The sequence below is a fragment of the Aspergillus karnatakaensis genome (assembly GCF_047715665.1).
Source record: "Aspergillus karnatakaensis strain CBS 102800 unplaced genomic scaffold BJY04scaffold_19, whole genome shotgun sequence".
Classification (NCBI taxonomy): Eukaryota; Fungi; Ascomycota; class Eurotiomycetes; order Eurotiales; family Aspergillaceae; genus Aspergillus; species Aspergillus karnatakaensis.
In genome coordinates this window covers 300955-323331 of record NW_027395731.1, presented here as the reverse complement: position 1 = coordinate 323331, position 22377 = coordinate 300955, and the positions used below count along the sequence as shown (strand labels likewise).

The following is a 22377-nucleotide window of genomic DNA, read 5'->3' as shown; positions in this document are numbered from 1 at the left end:
CTGGCAATCGGTTACTATCTCAACTCCGATTCTGAATCTGACTGACACAGGGTAACATGCCACAAGCAGGGAAAGCTCTGAGCACAACATCAGACCCATGTCTTTGTACCAGATATAAAGACACAGCATCAGCCACAGACATGAAGACACAACCGCCTCGCTACAACACACCCTTCCTTTCTGCTTGAACATTCCGATCTTCAATCTAGCCCTGAAACGAGACTCAAGCAAGCAAAGCAAAGTAACCCACCATGTCCACCCGCATCACTGAAACCGAACCCCCTATCTCAATTGCCATAATCGGCAGTGGGATAATCGGTTCCGTCCTCGCTCTAGCCCTCGCAACCCGCTCCTCGTCCCTTCCTTTACCCCTGAGAATCAAGGTCTATGAACAGTCCCTCACCCACCGTACCCTCGGCGCTGGCATAGCCTTCACCGCTAATGCTCGCAATTGCCTGTCTTTGCTCGACCCCCGTCTCGAAGACTGTGTCACGGCAATCGCGTCACTGAACGGCGAAGACCCGAAACATCCGAATAACAATATGCAGTTCGTCAATGGGTATACCCATGACCCCGTGCTACATCAGAATCCTGGCGAGGATCTGGTACACAAGAAGGTTTACCGATTGTTTGCGGGCGAGAGGGGGTTTGAGGGGTGTCATCGGGCGGGATTTCTGGAGGGCGTGTTGAGGATCCTGCCGCAGGGTGTGTTGGAGGGGGGAAGGCGGGTCATTGGGTTACATTCTAGGGAGGGCGATGGTAATGGCAAGGGCAATGGCAAGGGCAATGGGAATGGAAAGGTCAAGATCCTGTTCGAAGACGGCAACACTGAGGAGGCGGATATTGGTATGCTGAGTCTCTTCCTAACCACCCCTTCCCCATGACCCCTGCTAGACATTACCAAATCCCTAACCAACAACCTCATACTCTAGTAATTGGCTGCGATGGCATAAAATCCCGAATCAGACAGCACCTCTCCCCACCCCCCTCCCCCTGCGCTCATCCCCACTATACACACAAAGTCGCCTACCGCGGGCTGGTCCCCATGCCCCTCGCCATTTCAACCCTCGGCCCACGCCTAGCCCTAAACCAGCACATGTACGGCGGGCCCTCCGCCCACATCCTAACTTTCCCCGTAGCAAAGCAAACCCTGCTTAACATTGTTGCCTTTGTGCACGATCCAGACGACTGGCCAATTGACGTTCCCATGACACAGCCCGCAGATAAAGAGGATGTCAAACGGGCGTTCAGCAGCTGGGGTCCGACGGTTAAGGCTATTGTGCAGTTACTCACAGACAGCGAGGGATTGGATAAGTGGGGGGTGTTTGACATGTATGATCACCCGGTTAATACTTACTCGAAGGGGCGGGTTTGTCTTGCGGGGGATGCGGCGCATGCCAGCTCGCCGCATCATGGGGCGGGTGCGGGGATCGGGGTTGAGGATGCGCTTGCGCTGTGTGTTGTGCTTGAGAAGGCGGTTAGGGAGATTTCTGAGGGAGGAGGGAGGGGAGAAGAGATTTTGGAGAAGGCGCTCAAAGTGTACTCGGATGTGCGTTATGAGAGATCGCAGTGGCTGGTTAAGAGTAGTCGAGAGGTGTGTGAGACGTATGAGTGGGGGAATCCGGAGGCTGGGAGAGATTTGGATAAGGGGTTCGAGGATGTCAAGGAGAGGTCACATAAGATTTGGTATTTTGATATCCAGGGGATGATCGAAGAGTTGGAAAGGGGGGTGAGGTGTAGCATGAAGCAGATTTGAACCAGTTATACTACTAGCTATACATCTTTGTATACCGAACTTTAACTTCATAAAGCTTCTATAACAGTCTCTAGATATTGCTAATACTGTTCAACTCCAAGTGCACAACTACAGAGGGAACTCGGTTCAAGTACACTCTATATAACATGCATCTACCAACCGAAAGCCTAAGCTAATTCACAACACTCACCCCGTACATGTACTCAACTCACTCAATATCCTCCTTAATACCGGGCTCTGCGTCAGCTCAAACGCCTCCTGAATGTACTCCCTGTCCAGCGAAAATGGCCGCGCCATCAAGTTGGGAATATACTTGCCCACCAACTGCTCCACATCAATATTATCCACGAGAAACCCCGGCCGCAAGAGACACTCTCGGAACCTATCAACCGTTCTCCGGAGGTGGCTCGAGTGAAATGGTATATCAATTCCCTCCAATGGTATCGTGGCTTTTCCGCGTTGAAGCTGTATTGGGCGCGGGAGTGTCTTTGCCTGTTCGAGGAGAGATTCGATAAGAGAAGCTAGCTCGGCTGATTTTTTTGGTTCTGTCGCCAGGTGAGACCCGTTCGGTGACTCGGCTATGCGGTCAATCAATTTTCCCAGGGTGTATAGGTTCTCGGTCTATTATCTGTTAATTCGTGCAAAGTTTGGGTCGCGAGACATACTGTTCCAGAGCACACGTATTGCTCTCCGTCAATGTTAAAGTTCACGATTTCTAACAGTTCCTCACTTTGGGCTGCAATGTGGCGGACAAGGCAACCGAGAGTGGCTTGGGTGAAATCTGCACAATTAGCTTTGTCGGGCAGCCTGCAGGGGACGTACATTCTCCCACACGTTTAGGGTTCATTGCCACCATGCCATAGGTAGCCGCTTCTGGATCGTCGCCTGCAATGGATGCTTGCATTACTGACCCTCGATAAAACGCTAACTCAATAAGAGCGCCCGTTGGGATGGAGCGAGACAATGCAGACAGAGCTCCATACTCTCCTAGTGAGTGCCCTGCATATACTGCCCCGTCAGACACGTAGCCCTTGGCACGTAAATCGGCAAACGCGGCTGCCTCGAATAGCAGAATTGCTGGCTGTGCAAACTGCGTTGAGTAAAGCAGGCCTTTTAGGTGAGTGAACGTGTAAGATGTAGATGTTGCGGTGAGTCCAGGTAGCACACACTTCTGTATGCGTCGTCCGTTTGGAAGTAAGACATCGGTGGTAATATCGAGGTACCTTTTCCGAATCTTGCGTCCCTCGCGGCCTCCAAAGTGGATAGTGAGAGCCGTTGGATTATTTCGAACAATATCCAGCACCGACCACCCTAACTCGTCAGCCAGTGCTCTCATTTTCAGCAATATGACCTACCGTATTTCTCGTGTAATTTCTGGTCGATCTCATCCCATATGGCCTTTGCAATGGCACTCGTGCTGTACAGTTCCATACCCATACCTTTGCTCTGGCTTCCTTGGCCAGTAAACAAATATGCTGTTGGAGGCTGTTCTGCCTCAGCTTCAGCTTGCACCACTAGCTCGTCAGTCTTTTCGCGGGATGCAACGATGTTAAAGCACATCCGCCCGTCAACCATTCCAGTGTGTTTGATTTGTACGACCAGCTTTTCGTTCGGCATCACCATATCCACAAAGGTAACTTCGAATCGTCGGAGTCTTGCTCGATCTCCCTCAAGGCCTAACAGCTCCAGGACCTTCTCTACAACAGCAGCAGTAAGCATTCCATGGCACAGCTTTCCAGGAAGACCAGCTAGCCTTGCGAATATCGGTGATATATGGATCGGATTAAAATCTTTCGACAGCTGCGCGTATCGCCGGTTGCTCGGGGGCATCTGAACTTTCATCTTCGATTTTCCACTCCAGCCAGGGTTCTCAAATATAGTGCGCAGCTCTGTCCTCTTCCCTCGCCGCTCAAGAAAGTCTAGCACGGGATTTCCCGTACAAGTGCCACGGAAGTCGACTTTTCCCAGTTCCTGCTGTCGTGAACCAGTAGACGAGAAGACACTTCCAGCAACGTGCAACATCACACCTTCGTCGCTGTAGCTCGTCGCTGTCGTAAGTACAAAGACGAGCGTCTTTTCAGTAAAAGACTCCGAAGGGCTGATAGGCTTGAACCACGATCTGCTCAAAAGTAAAGCTTCCTCCAATCCCGACGCGACATGATAGCTCCATATTTGCTCCTTGGCCTTTTGAAAACCGGCAACAGATTTTACCTCTCGCGAAGGCCCTCGAAGAAGAAATGTTGATGTCACGATCATAACCAGTTGTTTGGCCCTGATGATATCGGCTTTTACCACAACTACTCTGCCTGCGTCTTCATCATAGACGGACTGGATGGTTGACTTTGAACTGACGGTATCGCCAATCCGTAAAGGGTGTGCATTGCCGCAGTACTCAAATGTGTTTGACCGATGAACCAGCCGAAGAAGATTACCGCCGACCTCCCTCAAAGTAAGCGGGTGGGTGATAACGCTCCATGCTTGAATTATCCCATAGCATATCGGTAGAATGTCTGTATCCGGTGTGATCTGTCGGTAATCTGGGAAGGCTGCGCCTATAGCTTCAGTGTGCTCATTCAGTAGTTCGCGTGTTAGTGTGGCCTTGGGGCCATAGAACGTATCTTCGACTGATTTACCCAAACCCTGGTCTTGTCCAGCCCAGAGACGCCTATAGAATAATCTGACCCTCTCATTTCGCTTTTTATGCACCTCCTTCAGTACCATCGTCGTGCCCTTTTGCTCAAATCTGTACAACAAGACCAATGGATTAATGGCTTCTGACACATAGATTTCGATCCCGATGTCAGTTCCATCGAAGCAAACAGCCTTCAGTATGGAGCGTCTTTGATCTGTGGTGTGTTCAGTCAAGCCTAGCTCCGAGTTCTCCGAGTCGTATTCTGCATAAATATTAGGTACGTTCTGAACCAACCAGCCGAAGGGGTTTTGTTGGCGCACATTGTCCTGCAGAATGATGGGATCTTCAAACAATGCTTGCACCCATGGTGGCCACACTGCGGACGGTGGTACAGCAATCCTGGCCGGAGACGACAGGCGTTCATCCACAAGTTCTGATAGTGAGGTCAAAGATGTACACGGGCTCTCTTCGCTGCAGTCTCGCTCTTTTGATGACGTCGTGGACCAAGAGCCGGGTGATGAAAAGCCACTGTCTAAAGTAGTGATCATTTCCATAGTTGTAGGCTCACTCTGCAGACGCCTAACAAGCCCTGCAGTTATTGTGTTCAATATAGCCGCGGCTGGTTCACTCTCAATTCGTGAGTATTGTGCTGCAACTGGGCCGTGCAGTATGCACACCCGGCCTGCATCCTGGCCTACCACCGCCTCCACGTCTTCTGCCTGCCACAGTGAGTCTTTCTTGAAGTAGAACTCGAAGTCCGCGTCAAGGGCAGGAATGAAATTGACCGGTTTTATTCCTGGCCGCTTACACTGTATTAGAAAGAACGAGATATCTTCCAGGCTCAAAAGGTCCTCGCTAGCCGTTGGGCAACTACTGGCAAACTTGGACAGAAAGCTATGAGGAGAATCCCTCAACAGGCTCATTGTGGGGTTTTCTGGACCTCCAAAGACGGGTGGTGGTAGCCTCTCAAACCAACGCTGGGCTACAGTCATTGCCAGGTCGACATATGACGGGTCAATCCAGCGCTTGTGTTCAACGTACATGAGCTCAACCAATCGGGCCAAAACATCAAGGTACGTCATCTCTTCAAGGTTCACAACTTGCCCCTGGATGCTGCGCCCAAACCATGGCTTAGCAAAATCATCATTCAAGCGGCGAATAATCGAGAAACGATGTCGGTCTAGGTACCCCAGCCGCTCCATCTGAGGAAGGCTAAAGATTGTTTTATCCAGTTCAGCCCAGAGGCAAACTCCTCTTGTCGCGATCTTGTGAATGGGTTCACCCATCTCAGACATCACTGTAATGACACCGCCAGCAGGTCCGTTATAGGTTTGCTCCCAGTATTCGTCAGGGACACCAGATGTGGACGCAATAATTTTTCTCACAGGCAAGGACGTATGCGCCTCTTGTGCCACCATCATGCGACTACCTAAAAGCACCCCATCAAAAGGCATGGCAGGTTGTCCCGATGAAGTAGACCAGGAGCCAGTGAGATATGGGTATATACTGTCACTATCTCCTAGTCCGCTTCCTGCAACAAGGTACATGTTCGATTGCTGTCGAAGCATTGCATAGGTGGCCAATATTGGAGCATGGAAATCTTCGAATGAGTGATGGCCTCCCCCTCGGCCCCCTGTCCACTGTAGAATAATCGGAAAGGTAGGATGTCGCTTCGCAATTTCAACGACTTGAAGTATCGCCGCGCTTGATCCTGGTTTGAAGCTGATGTGCTGTAGACCGAGCGTTTCAATATAGTTACTGGCAACTTCGACTGAGGGAACTCCTGCCCCTATCGTTAAGCCTTCAATCGGGACTCCGCTGTGTGAAAGTCGACGCAATAGCTCAATTTGCCATGACATCGATTGAGGGTTGGCGTATATCAGGTTGCATGTTATACCCCGTCCGTAGGGTATCGTGCTCGTGAGATCGTAAATAGCGGCTTCCAGGGCCGCTGGATTGTAGTAACCACCCGCAGCAAGCTCTGCATGATAACCGGCATTCATGACTGCGGCCACAACGTCAGGGTGCATAGTCGTTGGCGTCATCCCGGCGACCATTACTGGTGGAGCCCTTATTACCCGACTCAATCTAGATTTCAGCTGAATCTTACCGACTTTTGGCAAACAGGGCCAGTATAGTTGCTCCCAGCTTTGAAGTCTGGTTGATGTATACAAGAGCTGCGGCGCAAACAGGTCACGTACAGTACCCATCTCGGGGTCCCTTGAGTCAAAGTCACTCGCCTGAAGGACACGCACTCCATTTCCTTCTTGGATGCGTTTAACTAATGGCGCTAGACCACCACGATTGAATGTGAGAACATGCGATGCTGGGTAAGCCGCAAGTGCGGTGGGCCAATCGCATTGCTCGCAGGCAATGGCGTCTATGGCAACGGACAGTAAATCTCTTGTCTGTTGGCGTAAGTCGAGGCCTGTCCGAGTGTGATAAACTGGTATCTGTAGTCGATATGTTTCGATCGCTTCACCATTAAGTCGTTCTTGCACGCGTTTTGAGGCTTCTGCTAGATACGGAGTATGGAACGGTGTGCTAACAGGAATGAAGCCATACTGAACGCATGGCCCCCGTTTGCTGAAGGGTATTCGTGTCTGGTCCGTGTCTTTGCTGCTGCTTCCATCGAGATAGTCTTTGAACCGCAATAGCGATGACACCGGCCCAGCTATCACAACTTGATCAAATGAATTGATCAGGGAAAGAAAAAGTTGTCTTCCTTCAGTTAAGGTAGTGTTGATATAGCGTAGTGCAGCTTCTATCTCTCGCTTTTGCAAACCGCGCACGTTTAGCATGAAGGATAATGCATTGACACCATCAGCTTCAAGGTGTCCCGTAGAGGATACTGCGCTGCAGGGTGCCGCATGATAGCACTCCCAGCCGACATAAAAAAGAACTTCAGTAAATCGTTGGATGGTTCGGTAGAAACAGTCCCAGCTATCCGAGATTGCAACAGCAATGGCCGCAAGGAGGCCTTGCGAATGGCCTGTAGTGGCGTGTAGCATGGACCGCATTTCCCCCGGATGGCATCCCAGAACATGGCACGTAACACAATACCGAGCGAAACTAAGTGCACCAATGAGTGGGACACTGACGGGAGCCTGCGACACAAACTCCATCCCGGGAGCTGTCGCGGGATCAATAGTCCAAGTCTCTAGATCCAGCTGCTGTGTTTCAAAGTATGAACGAAACTCCTTGCGTGTAGAGAGGTTGTGGAGGCATGGCCCGATGACTTTCATCAGTCGACGCAGCAAGGGTTTATATGAGGCATAAAGCTCTTGGAACTCTTCAAGGCAGGTTCGACTTGGTTCCCCTTGCCCTCCAAAAACAGCCATCAACTGAAAGTCGTTGGCTTTAGCATGGCGGAAAAGAGCGCTTAGGGGCTTTTTAGGTCTTTCGCCTTCGCTTGCCTCGATACACTGGTAATAAATCCTCAGCCATCGTTGCCGTTCGGTTGGTTGTGCAATCACGTCCGTCACCAGAGAGTGTATCTCGTTTCCTTCTCGAAAGAACTCGGCCTCAAATGCCTGTAGAACTACAGACAAGACCTTTGAGGAAACAGATCGCTGTGTAAGCAAGAATTTGAGGAATTCCAAGGCCAGTGCTAGGGCGCAGGGCGCATCTAGCTGCGAGTCAAATGCGACAGCAAATGCGTTGCGCTGCGATTCAACAAAGGTAAAGTAGGCGTCTGGAATGCAAAGTCTCAGTTTGACAGTATTAGACTGTAAAAGCAGACAAGTTGTTGGATTTTGCGAAGACGGGGAGAGAGAGGAGGAGGAGGAGGAAGGAGTAACAGTGTGGGCGGTTGAAGGCCCAAGATCACGAGAGGCACATGACGCGCCTTCCAGAGTCATGTTGAATGCCCTTTCCCTCTCGTCTTCTCACTTTCAACCTGCCATGAGAAAGGAATATCTCCCATAATTCAGTCGGAGTGTTCAGAATGTTGGTCAACGATCGGTGCAGCATTCTCAATCAGACTGACAAGCACTGCAGGATCTTCTCGCCGACATCTATCAGACCATCCGCCTTCTTCTGCTTTGGAATATCTATCATACGGGTATTCTCTCGCCTTGTGTTACAGCCTGGCTGAGGTCAGCGCCTATGGCAGAGCCTTTCTTGCACTTTTGTGTTTCAATCCATCGTGCCTAGGCTGCCATCCACTCAGCTGTGATACTCAACCCCCCGAGGACCTTGCGAGTATCGGAGAATTCTCCTGGGTTTGACCTTGTCCAACATAGTGCAACCCTTTTTCAATGCTTACTGTGCGTTTAGTAGCTCCGACATGAGTTTGAAGAGTCGTGGCTCAACGGTCATGCATGTCTTGCATGTCTCTTCATCCAGCTTAGCAGAGTCCAAAACGACAGCCACAATACTTTGCGTTCGACCAAGCCTGTATCTGCTTTGCCGCCAATTGCGAACCTTCAGCTCCGCATTCCTCAGCTTCAAGCTTACCAGTCGGGCTCCTGGGTCTTTCCGGCTCTAACCAACGATGACCCCGATCCCAGTCCACGGCTTAGCCCCTCCGCAGACGAGAATTGAACCAAGAGAAAGACCGCTAGCCATAGATCTCTTCATTGAGTTACTATCGTAAGTAGGCTTCAATAGTCCCTTTACAAGAGTTAAGAGCTAATTACTCAGATATCAATTAGCGTCTCCCGTGCGATGGTACGTACAGCTCTTACTTTGAGCCCGAATATACTCATTAGATTAGGGCAGAAACACAGCAACAGCTACTTCAAAATGATCTTTGTATACGAAGGTTTGTCGAGATTGGCCCTCAGGCCGTTCTATCTACCATGGCGAAAAGGTCCACCATTATTGATTCGAAGGCTCATCCATCGTCGACGTGGTTAAAGCGCGAGTTTCTTTCGTGTCGTGAGCATCATTCGGAAATATTATATCAATATGACAGCACTACAGTGTCGGAAAGCGTATCACAAACGTTATCCACAGCTTCTATAGACAAACTCACTTCGCGTCCCAGTCACCCGCAACATCATTTGACGCCTATGGAAGACACGCTGTTGAGCTCCGTTCCCAGCGCAAGCATCCCTCTCTCCGCCAGTCATATTGTTCTCGTCCTCACAGCCAAGAAGCTTCGACGACGGTTCGATCAGGTCTCCGATAACAGAACAATCCGAGATCTTTGTGGAGGTGTGTCAGCATCGCCTCTCCACTCGCTCGCCGTCTGACTGTACAGGAAAATCTACGCTGCAGAATGAGCTGGCTGGTGACCTTATCATCGAGTTTGGTCGTGTTCCTGACGGAGTTGAAGACAAACCATTGTTGACCTTAGCTGAAATCTTTCAAGCGGACTTTAGAGGGGAACCTGGCAAAGCAATGTCCTCTCTCATATCCCGATTCATGTCGAGCAAGATGCCAGCCGGCTTCAATCAAAGTGCTCTCCAAACCTATTTGAACTCTCGTTGGGGGGTTGATAAGCTCCACTCTATCGTACCGTTATGCTTCGCAACTACTATGGAGCCTGCGAGTCGACTGGGCAGCGAGGACGAAGCACGAGCTTACCTGGACGATGTAGTGAGTCAATATGCTACTTTTCATGGTATGACTTTGGTGCCACTGAATCGTACTATAAACACCTGTGATACTCGATCTTTAGCCGTTCCGGATGCTGTCACTGCAGAAGAACCTGTCTCATGTCACTCACAGATTAACCAAGGGCAAACGGGCAAAGCGACGAGGTTCCCTCATCTTGACGCTGATTCCCCAACAGAGGGCTCAGCAGTTGCAGCTCACCCGATATCTGAGCAAGATACAGTCAGTCTTCTGAATTCAGAGCTTGGGGAGCATTTTATTATGGGCATCAAACCCTTATTTAACACTAAAAAAGCTCGTGATTACAACTCCTGGTGGAATTGGTCCCGGGAGGAGCTTGTCCGGCTATTGAACGAGATTAGTGCTATCCCTTCCATTGTTGGAGTCCCACATATTGAAGAGCGCATGCAGAGCCTCTTGAACCGCTGGGATCAGAGTTGTTACGACATCGTCCAGGCTCGGTTGAATCAAATTGTCGCTTGTTCTGACGTACCCATAGGTAGGGTTCACCTCATCCTCGAAGAAATCAGCTCCCTAGGGAGACAAACCCTCTCGCTCGACCCGCTTTTCGTTCACGGTCAGCCACCTTTAGGTCCGCAAACCACAATCACAGACGCAGGCAATATTGAATACCGGGAGGTTCCGCGGCAGCTGACTCACTACCCTGAAGCCATAGCCTGTTTTCCAAGACTCGGCGAGGGTGTATGTGAAGGCCCTCTTGTCCATATCAAGACCCGACGCGGTATAGAGGGCTGGAAATATGATCCTAAAACTACGAGTCTATACCATGCCATGCTGGATGTGGGAGTAACAACAGGGCTCACATATGCCAACAAATCAGTCTTGATCACCGGGGCCGGGCCCTACTCAATTGCAGCACGTATTGTTCAAGGCCTTCTAAGTGGCGGAGCAAAGATCATTGTGACAACAAGCACAATCACCTCAGAGAGTGCTCCGTTCTATCAACAAATGTACCGCCAGTATGGGGCCAAGGGGGCTTCCTTGACCCTGTTACCCTTCAACCAGGCAAGCAAGCAGGATTGTGAAAGGTTAGTCGAGCATCTGTACGGAGCAAGCTCACCAATCGGAGGGGACTTGGACTACATTATTCCCTTTGCGGCTATCTCGCAAACTGGAGAACTGGGCAGCTTGGGTTCTCATCAGGAGCTTGCACTACGAGCCATGCTCATCAATACTTTGCGTCTTATCGGACTTGTTCGTCGGGAGAAGGAGCGGCGGCGCATCGAAACCAGGCCCACAATGGTAATCTTGCCCATGTCGTGCAACGAGGGTATATTTGGCGGGGACGGCTTCTACTCCGAATCCAAGATTGGCTTGAGAACTCTGTTCAATCGATTTTACTCGGAAAGCTGGTCTCGGTATGTGACAATTTGCGGCGCTGTTATTGGCTGGACAAGAGGAACTTCTCTAATGCAGTCATCCAATATTGTGGCAGAGGATGTGGAAAGATTGGGTGTCATTACCTTTACACAAGCGGAGATGGCCTTCAATATCCTGGCGTTAATGACTCCAGGCTTGACTGCTCTTGCTGAAAATGCGCCTATATATGCTGATTTGACTGGTGGAATGGGCTCTTTGTGGAATATCAAAGACCAGATTGCAGCTATACGCAGACGCTTGTTTTACAAGCAAAAACTGCAAAGTGTCATCGCTGAAGAAGACCTCCGTCATCAGGCACTCCTTGGGCACACAAGTGAGCAGCAGCGTGATTACGGCTTACAACGAAACATCAGGCGAGCTAGGTTGGCCCTGCCATTTCCGCCACTGCCTAACCTGGGCGAGAGTCACCCCGACCTTGGAGGCATGATTGACCTTTCTCGTGTGGTAGTAGTGGTGGGGTATTCTGAGCTTGGGCCATGGGGAAGTGCACGCACGCGCTGGGAAATGGAGCATCAAGGTGAGTTCAGTATGGAGGGCGCTATTGAACTGGCCTGGATGATGGGGCTTATTGAGCATGTTGACGGCCAATTGAACGGCGAGCCGTACGTAGGCTGGATCGATGCAGAGACACAAACAGCTATACAAGACGACCAAGTGCTCAGGAAGTATCACAAGCATATTATGGATCATGCTGGTTTGCGTCTGATCAGACCCAATAACCAAGACTCCTATGACCCATCTCGCAAAGAATTTTTGCAGGAAATCGCAATAGAAGAAGATATGGCCCCATTCGAAGCATCGAGTTCCACTTCTGAGGCTCTCAAACTCAGACATGGTGATCGTGTTACTCTCCAGCCAATTTTGGATACTGATAACTACCGCGTTCGCATCAGAAAGGGGGCAGTTTTGATGGTTCCGAAGGCTGTGCCGTGCGATCAAATCATCGCAGGAAGAATCCCTGACGGCTGGGATCCTGCTCGATACGGAATCCCCGAGGACATTGTACAGCAGGTTGACGTGACAACACTGTACGCACTGTGCTGTGTCTCGGAAGCATTTTTATCGGCAGGGATCAAGGACCCCTATGAAATTTACCAGCACATCCATGTTTCTGAACTTGCTAATTGCCTGGGCTCTGGGGGTGGACCAATGAAGGTAATCCAGAGCATGTATCGGGATCGGTATCTCGATCGTCAGTTGAGTGGTGATATTATCCTGGAGCACTTCATAAACACCATGGGCGCATGGGTCAATATGTTACTTCTGTCAGCCGCCGGTCCTCTGAAAACGCCAGTAGGCGCATGCGCCACAGCGATAGAGTCCCTGGACATTGGTTGCGAAGCGATACATTCTGGTAAAAGCAAAGTAGCCATTGTCGGTGGCTGTGATGATTATCGTGAGGAGCTAGCGTACGAATTTGCCAATATCAAAGCCACCGCCAACAGCACTGAAGAGTTGGCGAAAGGAAGGACAGCAGCCGACGTCTCCCGCCCAACCGCCAGCTCACGAAGCGGTTTTGCTGAGTCTGCGGGGTGCGGCGCACAGATCCTGATGAGTGCTGAGCTTGCGATTGAGATGGGGCTGCCAATATATGGGATTGTGGCGTATACACACACGGCAAGTGACCAGATTGGGCGTTCCATTGCAGCTCCGGGCAAGGGTATCCTGACAGCAGCTCGTGAGACAGGCCAGGCTAGGCACTCGCCTTTGCTTGATTTCGCTTTCAGGCGTGCGGCCTTTGACCATGAGGTTGCAGAAATTAACACAAAAATCGATCGGCAACGCTCTGGGGATTCTAATGTAAGGATAAGACAGGCACAGCACGGCTGGGGCAATGACATTCGCCGCTTAGATCCTTCGGTCTCCCCCATCAGAGCTAGTTTGGCGACATGGGGTCTGACCATCGATGATATCTCTGTCGTCTCCATGCATGGGACTTCGACCAAAGCCAATGAAGTCAACGAAGGCGACGTCATTAACACTCAGATGGAGCACCTCGGCCGACAGAAGGGCAACCCACTTCTCTCCGTCTGTCAAAAGTCCCTAACAGGCCATCCAAAAGCAGCTGCAGGTGCTTGGCAACTAAACGGCTGTCTTCAAATGTTACAGGAAAATGTCGTCCCAGGAAATCGAAACGCAGATAACATCGATGAGCAATTGCAGCAGTTTGAGCATCTCGTATACCCTATGGAATCTATGAAGGTCCCTGAAATCAAAGCTACCCTGCTTACTTCATTCGGCTTTGGGCAGAAGGGTGCTCTTACCCTTATTGTCTCGCCAAAGTATCTTTTCACCTCGCTCCAAGGGTCGACATATGAGGACTACGGTGCCCGGGTAACAAAGCGGCAGCGATCAGCTAAACCGGCTTTTGTTTTCCGACTCCTGAAGAAGAAGCTCGTGCAGGTCAAAACACAACCACCATGGAAAGACCCTGAAGCCATGCGCGACTTCCTTCTGGATCCCACCAGTCGTGTTGTGAACGGCCAGATATCCCACGAATCGGAAAAGGTCTACATGCCGCCCCAGACTATTCCAACAGACAACAATCAGCACTCAGAGTCGGTGTCAGAAAACATTCAAGGTATGCTCAAATTAATGACTGCGACCCCTTCATCCAACGCCTCTATTGGCGTTGATGTCGAAGATATTAACAATATCAACATCGATAACACCACATTCATCAACCGGAACTTCACTCCTGCAGAGCAAGAATACTGCTCTCGGGCACCCGATCCCCGTGCTTCATTCGCCGGTCGTTGGAGCGCCAAAGAAGCAGTATTCAAGAGCCTGCAGACCACTTCTGCTGGTCCTGGGGTGGCCATGAAAGAAATTGAAATCATTACTAATGCTGGCATCCCCGAAGTTGTCGTAAGTACATCGTTTGCCTTCAAGTTTACAACTAACCAATATATTAGCTCCATGGTCACGCTCAGGAGGTTGCAGCCATCGAGAAAATCAGCACAATTGAGGTCACGATCAGTCACTGCAACAACACAGCGATCGCATTAGCGTTGGCACATAAAGAAAAATAAATGACAGGTTAACTAAGTAGAGTACTCGAACCAGCGCGCCATCAGCACCATCTAGCTAACTGAACCAAATCAATCCTTGCCTCCCCGAAGAGTACATACATCCAGATCCATAAAAATAACTTATAATCCTACCATATCACCTCGCATAAATGGTCAAATCACCGAAGAACTCATCCGAGTCTTTCAAGGCAACACTAGTATAGCCAGTTACCATATCCCTCACCCTTGTCGAATCTGGATCGGTCGTAAATGGCCTATTCGTACATCATCCATCAGCATACCACAGCTCTAAAAACTCGCAAGAGGAGGGGAAGTAGAACATACACCACCCAAAATTCCTCCCCATCTCGCACCTTCTTCTCCCATTGCGACTCTTTCTCCTCCAAGCTAACTGTGTTCCAGATCATAGCTGCGGGCCAGCATACATCTGCAACGACCTGTTTGACGGGGACGTTAGGGCTTACGCTGAAGACGAGCGTTGACGAGTCAATCTCTAGAAAGCCCTTTGGGTCCTCTAACGGTTTTATGTTGATTTTTTCGAGAAGTGTGTGATCGATGGGGGTGTAGGCGGGATCCTGAACGTAAATCTCAATCAAATACTCCTCGTTCACCCTATTGTCGTTCTCTGAGGCTGAGGTTGCTGCATTCCACTTCGTCAAGAGCGTTTGTGCAATCGTCATTATAGCAGCATGCTGCGCGTGAGCCCTCACGCAATGATACCCATCTCCCAATCCCACCTTCCCGCCATGTCCTCTTCCACTCGCATTTCCACCCGTCTCCTCCTCAATAGCCGCTAAACTGCCCAGTCCAAACCCGACGATCTTTCTTACCTTCCCCCTGCCTAGCCTTCCATCTTTCATCAGGTCCTTCAGATTCTGCACCAACGTAGCACAAGTCTGGCTCTCTGCCCACTTCTTCTGATTCCGGTCAAAGGCAGCCTCAACATCCTCATACGCTGCCTTCGGAAAATACTCTGGCGAAGAGGTATAGCATATCGAGACCGGTGATGTGTCGCGGAGGGATATCTCGGGGAAAGACGGATGGATGCAGGTCAAATTCTGGATTGAGTTATAGGCTATGCGGTAGCTTGTCCTGTAGATCATTCTCAGTCTTCTTTGTCTTGCTTCCACATAGGAGAGAAAAAGAACCGGACATACGCAAAATCCGCACACCACCCCGGTACAACAAGACTATACGCATGATTGACGCCGTCCAGGTCTTGAATTTGGACCTCCTGCTCGCCCGCGTCAATCTGCTGGTCAAGCTTTCCCAGCAACTGCCGCGGGAAAAGCGGTTTTCCGGCGTCGTAGATGCTCTGGATTTGGGCTAGTTTTGCGTGGATTTTTGTCAGGATCTCGCTTTCTTCGTCGGCGTCGAGATCATGGTCTTCGTCATCGTCGCGGTCATGGTCATGGTCGTGGTCTTGGTCGTGGTCGTGGCTGTGGGTTGAGGCGGAGGAGGTGGGGGTTGTGGGAAGGGAGTAGGAGGAGAGGTCAGAATCATGCTCAGTTGTTTCGGGGTCTGAGAGTATTTCTGGGTGTGCTTTCTGGTGCAAAGAGTGAGGGAGGTCTTGTTGTGGTGAGGGGAGGGTGTTTTGGAGAGTGAGGGGAGGAGGACGGTCCATTTGGGCGGCAGGCATGGATTATTTTTTTTGGTCAAAGCTCAAGTAAACAAGGATTGTCCCGGAGATATAAGGACTAGCTTTGGCAAAGGCCAACAGCTGAAAAGTGATCTATCGCAACTTATATACACAGCAGCGGCTCTCAGACCATCTGACTGACTGACAGTCAGTCATTCTCCTCCCACACTAGCAAGGATCGCAGTCTCAGTCTCAAACTGGACTAAGTTAGCAAAGCAAACGATTACGCTGGCGGGTCAACCGACTATCCAGGTTTTCACTGAAAGGATTTGCTTTTTATTGCCCTCTTGTTTGTCCAAATCCAAGGCACTTGTACTGCTTGTCTGGTCTCACCGCTTGAATATATTGAAAGACCAGTTCCACACCTCTTCCTGGGCCGGAGGAGCGCTATAAACTGCGATCCAAGCTGCCGGGATTGTTGGGGAGGAGCGACTGGTCGCTTGGGGGAAACATACGTATTAAACGATTGATTAGGAAAGTGGCCGTGCGTCCGCTTTGCCCTGATCCTGCTACTCTTTTCCGGGATTCTGTTTAGACGAGCTCGCAGGCAGCCCTGGCGGTTGGGTTCCTAGTCGAGGTAGGGATGTGTTTGGAGCCAGCGCAAAGTTAAACAGGGCTCGGTCGACTTGGCTTTCATGTCATGTAGGCAATTTGACTCGCATATCGCGGAGGCCCGGAGCGAAGAATCCTATTGTTTGGCTTGTGGTCCATAGTCTACGTGCATCGCCTCGTTCTGTTGGGCCGGCATGCGCTTTAGACTCTCTAGTCTGCTTAGTGCGCGCGCTAACAACGCGCGCAACCTTATAGAGAATGTTTATGCGGGAGCTGGGGGCTGGCTGACTTGAACTCTATGCTCGTACGTGGAATGTTCCGGGCACGAGCTACCACAATGGGATGGATCGGGGTAGCGTCAACTACTTTATAGTATCCAGATGACCTCGGTGATATATAATGTCTGTCTGCTGTATCCTTGTGCAGGCTGGCTCAGCGCCTCATGATTGATCGTCCGTGCTGACTGCGGAGACCGCCAGAGCGGATATGCCGCGGCTGAGCTTTGGGGCCCAGTCACTTAGGATCGCCTCCGCGGGACATTCTCATGACTGTGCCGCAACTTTCCAAATGCGAGGAGCTGCTGATCATCTCAGACCGCTCCGACGGGTCGCCACGAGGTCGCAGGGATTGGCCGACAACAGCCGGACAATGGGACTGTTCTCAAGGGAGCAAGTGTCGGTGGCTGAGACCCGTTGTTTTGGGACGGCGTGGCCGACGATAACTAAGTCAGGAGTAGTCTGTTATCACTGCGCACTCGAGAACTGATAAGCGATCCCAGTCTCTCGGGATCAATATCTACGGCACTGCCTTTTGGATACAGTTGATAAGCATTTTCGGCGCCGCAGCTCTGCCGTCTGGATCGGCCGGAATGTGCCGTACTGCAAGGAGCTGCTCACTCAATCGGCCAATTCAGGGCCAACAATGACGCCGTAGTTCTAGATCATAGCTTGGAAGTTAGCAGAGCCTTAGTCAACTTCACCATCGATTCTCCCGCGTAATGCAGCGATATCAGCCGGTCCGGAGCGACAACAACCGCCGATAATGATCCCTTCCCAGTCTTCTTCAGTTTGTTGCTGTACAACATTCCAGAAGGTTTTATCCCAAGGCTCTTGTGCAGCCCCCGTCTCGCTCATCACCCAGGTCTTCGTGACAGGGTCGTACTTCTCCCCCTTTGTACCATCCGGATACAGCACCAACCAAGGTTTCCCCGAGGAAGCAGTCCACTCATCGACAAACCCGTCCTCTTTACCGAGAAGGCATTGGATCTCATCACGCATGATTGAAACAATCTTTGCAACGTGATCAATCCGTGTACAGTTGAGCCCGAGCCCCCATGGTCGCGGCAGACCATGCTGTGCTCCAACCGCGGCACAAACCCACCGTCTGACATCCGTCTCATCCACTTCCTCCGCAGGGAAGACACCACATACCCACCAGGGTTTATTCTGCGAGCCATGTACAACATCCGACATCGCCGCGCGGACGGCGCACACCTCATCTGCCCTCCGTAGCGTCTCAAACGCGACATAATCTACTCCGTCCCACGACGCATTGTCGCAAGCAAACACCCTCAGCCGCCGTGCGTGCCATTGTCGCAGCGCTTCCTCCCGATCCATTTGGACAGGGTAAATTCCCGTGTACTCTGCCGCGACAGGGGCCATAGTCGCACCGTACGGACCAAGTGACAGCGCAACGCGACATGGCCGTTGTTGTTGCCTCGCAGAGGCGATCACGCTGCTGACAAGAGGGATCGCAGATCGCATGTATCGTTCCGCATCTTCGGCCGTGTGACCCGCGTTTGTCTTTGCGAAACCTTCGATGCTAGTTTGATAGGTTGCTGTCAGGAGGATGTCAGCTCCGGCGTTGTGGAAAGCGCGATGGGCGGATCGGAGGGTGGCTGGGGAGGATATGAGAAGGTGTGACGACCACAGAGGGGTCGACTCTGTGAACGTGATGTTGAATGGAGGTGCTTCGAGGGTAGTGCCGAGACCGCCGTCGAGAAGGAGGATCTGCATGTTGTTTGCGAGACTCGGAGAAGATTGAAGGTGAGTTTGTTTGTTGTGGGCTGTCAGGGAAGAGGGCAGCTTATCGATAACTTAACGCTGGCCGATCATCCTGGCCGACACCATGATCGTCAGCAATTAAAGGCCGAGTTAACTACTAGCCTTCAAGATCATTTTGCTATCAAAATGGCGCTCTGACACTCCCGCCGCAAAGGTTCAGAAAGCTCATACGTGCTATCGAGTATGCAGCCTTAGGCAGCACGTCGCCTCGAGCTCCTTCCGCATCCACCCCGCTGCCCGCATCATCCTGCCAGCCCTTCTGGAAAAGCAATCAACACTCACATAATGAGCTCTCCTCAACCCGAGCCGGAGTTTCCCTCAGGTAAGCACATCTCACGCCTTGAACTCAGCCTCATCTAACGGTCTTCTCACATCAGCGCCCGACACGTAGATCCCCGTTCGTTTCCATCCACCAAGTTTGCCTACTCAAGGCGGCAGCACCCAACGCCCTCACTCGTGCAGCCCGCAAGGCGCCGATACCGTGCGAGTTTACATCATTCTACGTGGAATATGATCCAAGCGAGCAGTCCAGCAAACATAGCTCATAATCGGGCATGAAGACAGCAAGCCTCGCTCAAACAACGCTGCTGCTAATTACTGCCAGCAAACGAGTTGCAAAAGTCCGTCTGGGCGGCTCGCATGCGGCGCAGCAACGTGCATTTCCGACGTGGACTGATGCATGTTGTCCGGGCTAGGATTGTTCTTACGTGATGATCCTTAGTGCTTGGCTGCTGTAATGGTGGGATGGTGGGGGGCCTGGTTTGCTATTGGACTTGTGTGGTTTGTGAGGCTGCTTGGTGGCTTTGGTGGCAGAACGCATGAAGCAGATATTCGCTTCAAGTGCCCGCTTTCGCGAATTCAAAATAGGTCGTCATATATTGGGCTTCCTCCAGTGCTCTTTGAAATCAAGAGCTCTCTGCGATCGCTAGTGTCTACACGAAAGGGCAAGTGCTTCGTACGCCGTTACCGGCTTTCTCATTTTTCGAACTGCATGCTCGATGCTGACCCAAAACGCGCCTCGGCAAGGTCTACTGGCACGTTTGTCAACTCTACAGCGAAGGAGACCACACACTCAAGGATAAGTTTTATTGCTGATGCTGACCGGGTGCTGTGGTGGTTAATGCTTCGTGGAATCTCCGCGGGACGCGCGCCGATACGAGCTGACCTACCACAACTCATGTCAACTCCAGCTGATGGGTCAGATATGAGGGCTTCTTTCTAGAGTCAAGACTTCGAAGTGTTGCTCATGCAGCGTAACCTGGATGTTCTTACGACCATTGAACAGCTAACAAAAGGAATCGAAACAACGCCAAACGCCTATCCACAGAAGAGGACATGCCACTATATACAGTATCCCCGTCACAGCTTGCATTTAACACTTAGTGTCTTGTCGCCTTGCACGGCAACCTCAGTCAAGACCTTGTCCTTCTGTTTCAACTCGATAATCGTGGATCCATCCAATCCAACCACGCTCCCATCCTTGGCTCGCGCCTCGCACCCTGTAAATACCACACTTCCGAAGTCGGCAAGAGCAACCACGGTATCTCCTGACTGGAAGTCTTCGACAATCCACTCGGCATTCTGTCCAGCAAGCGTTGCCTCAGCTCTCGGCGCCTTAACAGTCTGCGTTGCTCTTTGCCCTGTGCTCTTATTCTCGATAATAGCCACCCCCTCACTTGCTGAGAAGGCCTCCACGATGGCAACGATCACATCACCCGTGTTCACCGCAAGGTTGAAATCGTATGCATAGTCCGGAAACCACTCGAACCAGGCATCATTATGTATCTTTCCATTATCGACATAAAAGTCTACCCCGGTCTGCAGGATTGCGCTGCTGTATGTGTCTCCGTCTATTCCCACCCATGCTGAACCCGCTTGCATCCCAGTGTTCCCGGGTACGGCTGTCGGTTGAGGTACAGTGAATGTTGCGCTCACAGCTGTGTACGGGCCTCCTGGTGGTGGACTCTCGCGGACAGCACCAGCCCAGTTGTTGCTATAAACTATGGCTGCGGTGTTGGCGGTTCGAAAACCAGATTCTGCGCCCTCGTGTCCACCAGCAGCTGCTGTTAAAGGCTGTGTTTGTCGGTTTAGGGAGCGGGCTTGAATGCGTGAGGTGAGGTTCGAACCCGCAGCCGGGCCTAGAGGCTGGAGTTGAGGGAGTGACAGGGCAGTGCCCGCCAAGTTTGCTGCGACTAGAAGGGCGTGGGTGACCTTCATTGTGCTGGCTCAGATTGCGACAGAAACATGGGCAGGAGGAAAGGAGTGCAGGATTAGGCAATGCTAGCGAGCCAAAGCGAAGGGAGAATGAGTATACGCCGCTCATGCAGCTTTTCTTCACGAGGTTGTCTTATACCAGAGCATTACAGTGATCGTCTACCATATGATGATTGCAAGCGGACACTGATGCGATATGATCCTCCGAAAAGGGATAAAACGCGTGGCTCATCTCCGCTCCCAAACAAGATTGTGCCTGGGCCTTGCTCATGCCTGACATATATGACGCAGTGCGCAATTAAAGCCCTGTCAAGCCTCAAGGTTATTTTTACCTTCCCTCCGCTGTATGCGGGGGAAAGCTGATTTGACTTGGTTCACGCCGTTATGGGGCCGAGGTGGGTAAAAGCTCTCTGGTAAGGAATGTTATTTCCAAGTCTGCTGTTCGAGCCCTACTTAATCCACTGGAAGCTGTCGGTTTCACGTCATCCTCAAAAGGATGAGCATGTCTTGTGATTTTCTTGTCTCTCACATCGTGCTCCTCGGCCACCAGCTTGCTGATGCCCTCTAGCAATCACTAAACTACACTCGCAGCATCTAAAAGACGCAACGCTGCGCTACGGAATACCCTCACTAAACCACTAAATAATGGCATATCCCACGAGCAGCGCCTCAACGCAGCCCAATACAGCCGAACGTCAAACATCTCAAGCACTCCTCACATAACACTGAGTAGTCCAACGTTAAGGATATGACACGCAGTCCCCCTCCTTTCTCTTTTGCCGGCCATGTGCCGCTGAGGCTGGGTGGAAGGCTGGAATGGAGGGGGTTCGGAGTACACATTCCTCGCATAGGCTGTCATTCCTGCGTCTCAGTGTGCCTTTGTATGCTGCAAACAGTGCACACTTTATCCAGCCTATTGAGTAGGACTCTAATACTCCGATTGTGTTCTTTTGACTACGGGTGGGTGTCATTTCCACCTCTCCTCCATCTGCGTAAACATCTCACCACTTGCTGCCGCTCCTCACTTGGGTTCATAACCACTTTTCTCAAAGTAATAGTATATTCTTGACTTTGACAACATCTCTTGTTGCAACTTAGTGGAACTTGAATTCAAGGTATAATAGGCGTGTATTTGAAATTGACCGCCTCATTCCGGCGCATCAGACCTTCAGTCCACAATATATATATAGATGCACACTTGGATCGCCATCTACCTCAACACGCAAAATCCAACTCTCGCAAACCCATGAAGACAGAAACAACAGTTCCATCAACTCGAATCTCATCCCAAGGACACCGGCTCCTATACCCCGACGAAGAGGAAAAAGTTCGCCCAGACTAGTCATTGGCTCTTTCCTACTTTGCCCTCCTGCCCTCCTGAGGGCCTCTCCTCCTTTCCCTATGATAACCTCCTCTTTATTTCAAGTTCAATTCTAACATTAGACGTTTGATTTCTCTTATATCCCGGAAACGCGTCCTTTGACTTATCTGCCTAGCCCGGCTCTCAACATTACGATGAGTTACTT

The 22377-nt window shown here is 51.0% G+C and overlaps 8 protein-coding genes across 8 annotated transcripts; 4 read left to right on the top strand and 4 right to left on the bottom strand.

Moving 5' to 3' along the window:
- Positions 1-183: 183 nt before the first annotated feature.
- Positions 184-1772, top strand: BJY04DRAFT_227090 (uncharacterized protein). Its single transcript, XM_073718555.1, has 2 exons — positions 184-846; positions 933-1772. Exons 1-2 carry the CDS (start codon positions 252-254, stop codon positions 1754-1756), a joined length of 1419 nt encoding a protein of 472 aa, XP_073572249.1. The 5' UTR covers positions 184-251; the 3' UTR covers positions 1757-1772.
- Positions 1773-1881: 109 nt separating this feature from the next.
- Positions 1882-6688, bottom strand: BJY04DRAFT_187067 (acyl transferase domain-containing protein). Its single transcript, XM_073710988.1, has 4 exons — positions 3112-6688; positions 2579-3067; positions 2422-2537; positions 1882-2377 (listed from the first exon to the last, which is right to left on the bottom strand). Exons 1-4 carry the CDS (start codon positions 6596-6598, stop codon positions 1943-1945), a joined length of 4527 nt encoding a protein of 1508 aa, XP_073572248.1. The 5' UTR covers positions 6599-6688; the 3' UTR covers positions 1882-1942.
- Positions 6689-8599: 1911 nt separating this feature from the next.
- Positions 8600-14360, top strand: BJY04DRAFT_227084 (uncharacterized protein; the record flags this gene model as incomplete). Its single annotated transcript, XM_073718554.1, has 4 exons — positions 8600-8981; positions 9033-9059; positions 9106-9548; positions 9595-14360. The coding sequence occupies exons 1-4, from the start codon at positions 8884-8886 to the stop codon at positions 14358-14360; spliced, it is 5334 nt and encodes a 1777-aa protein (XP_073572247.1). The 5' UTR covers positions 8600-8883.
- A 91-nt stretch (positions 14361-14451) lies between these two features.
- BJY04DRAFT_41217 (SRR1 family protein) lies at positions 14452-16306 on the bottom strand. The gene is made up of 3 exons (XM_073720324.1): positions 15541-16306; positions 14708-15475; positions 14452-14637 (listed from the first exon to the last, which is right to left on the bottom strand). Exons 1-3 carry the CDS (start codon positions 16020-16022, stop codon positions 14520-14522), a joined length of 1368 nt encoding a protein of 455 aa, XP_073572246.1. The 5' UTR covers positions 16023-16306; the 3' UTR covers positions 14452-14519.
- A 690-nt stretch (positions 16307-16996) lies between these two features.
- Positions 16997-17439, top strand: BJY04DRAFT_41159 (uncharacterized protein). Its single transcript, XM_073720320.1, has one exon. The coding sequence runs from the start codon at positions 17061-17063 to the stop codon at positions 17337-17339; it is 279 nt and encodes a 92-aa protein (XP_073572245.1). The 5' UTR covers positions 16997-17060; the 3' UTR covers positions 17340-17439.
- BJY04DRAFT_41172 (Homocysteine S-methyltransferase) lies at positions 17440-18981 on the bottom strand. Its single transcript, XM_073720323.1, has one exon. The coding sequence runs from the start codon at positions 18587-18589 to the stop codon at positions 17540-17542; it is 1050 nt and encodes a 349-aa protein (XP_073572244.1). The 5' UTR covers positions 18590-18981; the 3' UTR covers positions 17440-17539.
- On the top strand, positions 18955-19928 carry BJY04DRAFT_41161 (uncharacterized protein). The gene is made up of 2 exons (XM_073720321.1): positions 18955-18959; positions 19015-19928. Exon 2 carries the CDS (start codon positions 19374-19376, stop codon positions 19857-19859), a length of 486 nt encoding a protein of 161 aa, XP_073572243.1. The 5' UTR covers positions 18955-18959; positions 19015-19373; the 3' UTR covers positions 19860-19928.
- On the bottom strand, positions 19928-21226 carry BJY04DRAFT_41170 (A4/G1 family peptidase). Its single transcript, XM_073720322.1, has one exon. It carries the CDS (start codon positions 20852-20854, stop codon positions 19997-19999), a length of 858 nt encoding a protein of 285 aa, XP_073572242.1. The 5' UTR covers positions 20855-21226; the 3' UTR covers positions 19928-19996.
- Between the last annotated feature and the right edge of the window lie 1151 nt (positions 21227-22377).

Coding starts and splice junctions, on each gene's coding strand:
- BJY04DRAFT_227090 (XM_073718555.1), top strand. CDS start 252: ATGTCCACCCGCATCACTGAAACCGAACCCCCTATCTCAATTGCCATA. Junction 847..932: donor CACTGAGGAGGCGGATATTG/GTATGCTGAGTC, acceptor CTCATACTCTAG/TAATTGGCTGCGATGGCATA.
- BJY04DRAFT_187067 (XM_073710988.1), bottom strand. CDS start 6,598: ATGGGTACTGTACGTGACCTGTTTGCGCCGCAGCTCTTGTATACATCA. Junction 3,068..3,111: donor GAAATTACACGAGAAATACG/GTAGGTCATATT, acceptor CTGACGAGTTAG/GGTGGTCGGTGCTGGATATT. Junction 2,538..2,578: donor CCCTAAACGTGTGGGAGAAT/GTACGTCCCCTG, acceptor CTAATTGTGCAG/ATTTCACCCAAGCCACTCTC.
- BJY04DRAFT_41217 (XM_073720324.1), bottom strand. CDS start 16,022: ATGCCTGCCGCCCAAATGGACCGTCCTCCTCCCCTCACTCTCCAAAAC. Junction 15,476..15,540: donor GGGTGGTGTGCGGATTTTGC/GTATGTCCGGTT, acceptor AATGATCTACAG/GACAAGCTACCGCATAGCCT. Junction 14,638..14,707: donor GGGGAGGAATTTTGGGTGGT/GTATGTTCTACT, acceptor ATGTACGAATAG/GCCATTTACGACCGATCCAG.
- BJY04DRAFT_41159 (XM_073720320.1), top strand. CDS start 17,061: ATGCCGCGGCTGAGCTTTGGGGCCCAGTCACTTAGGATCGCCTCCGCG.
- BJY04DRAFT_41172 (XM_073720323.1), bottom strand. CDS start 18,589: ATGCAGATCCTCCTTCTCGACGGCGGTCTCGGCACTACCCTCGAAGCA.
- BJY04DRAFT_41161 (XM_073720321.1), top strand. CDS start 19,374: ATGGTGGGATGGTGGGGGGCCTGGTTTGCTATTGGACTTGTGTGGTTT.
- BJY04DRAFT_41170 (XM_073720322.1), bottom strand. CDS start 20,854: ATGAAGGTCACCCACGCCCTTCTAGTCGCAGCAAACTTGGCGGGCACT.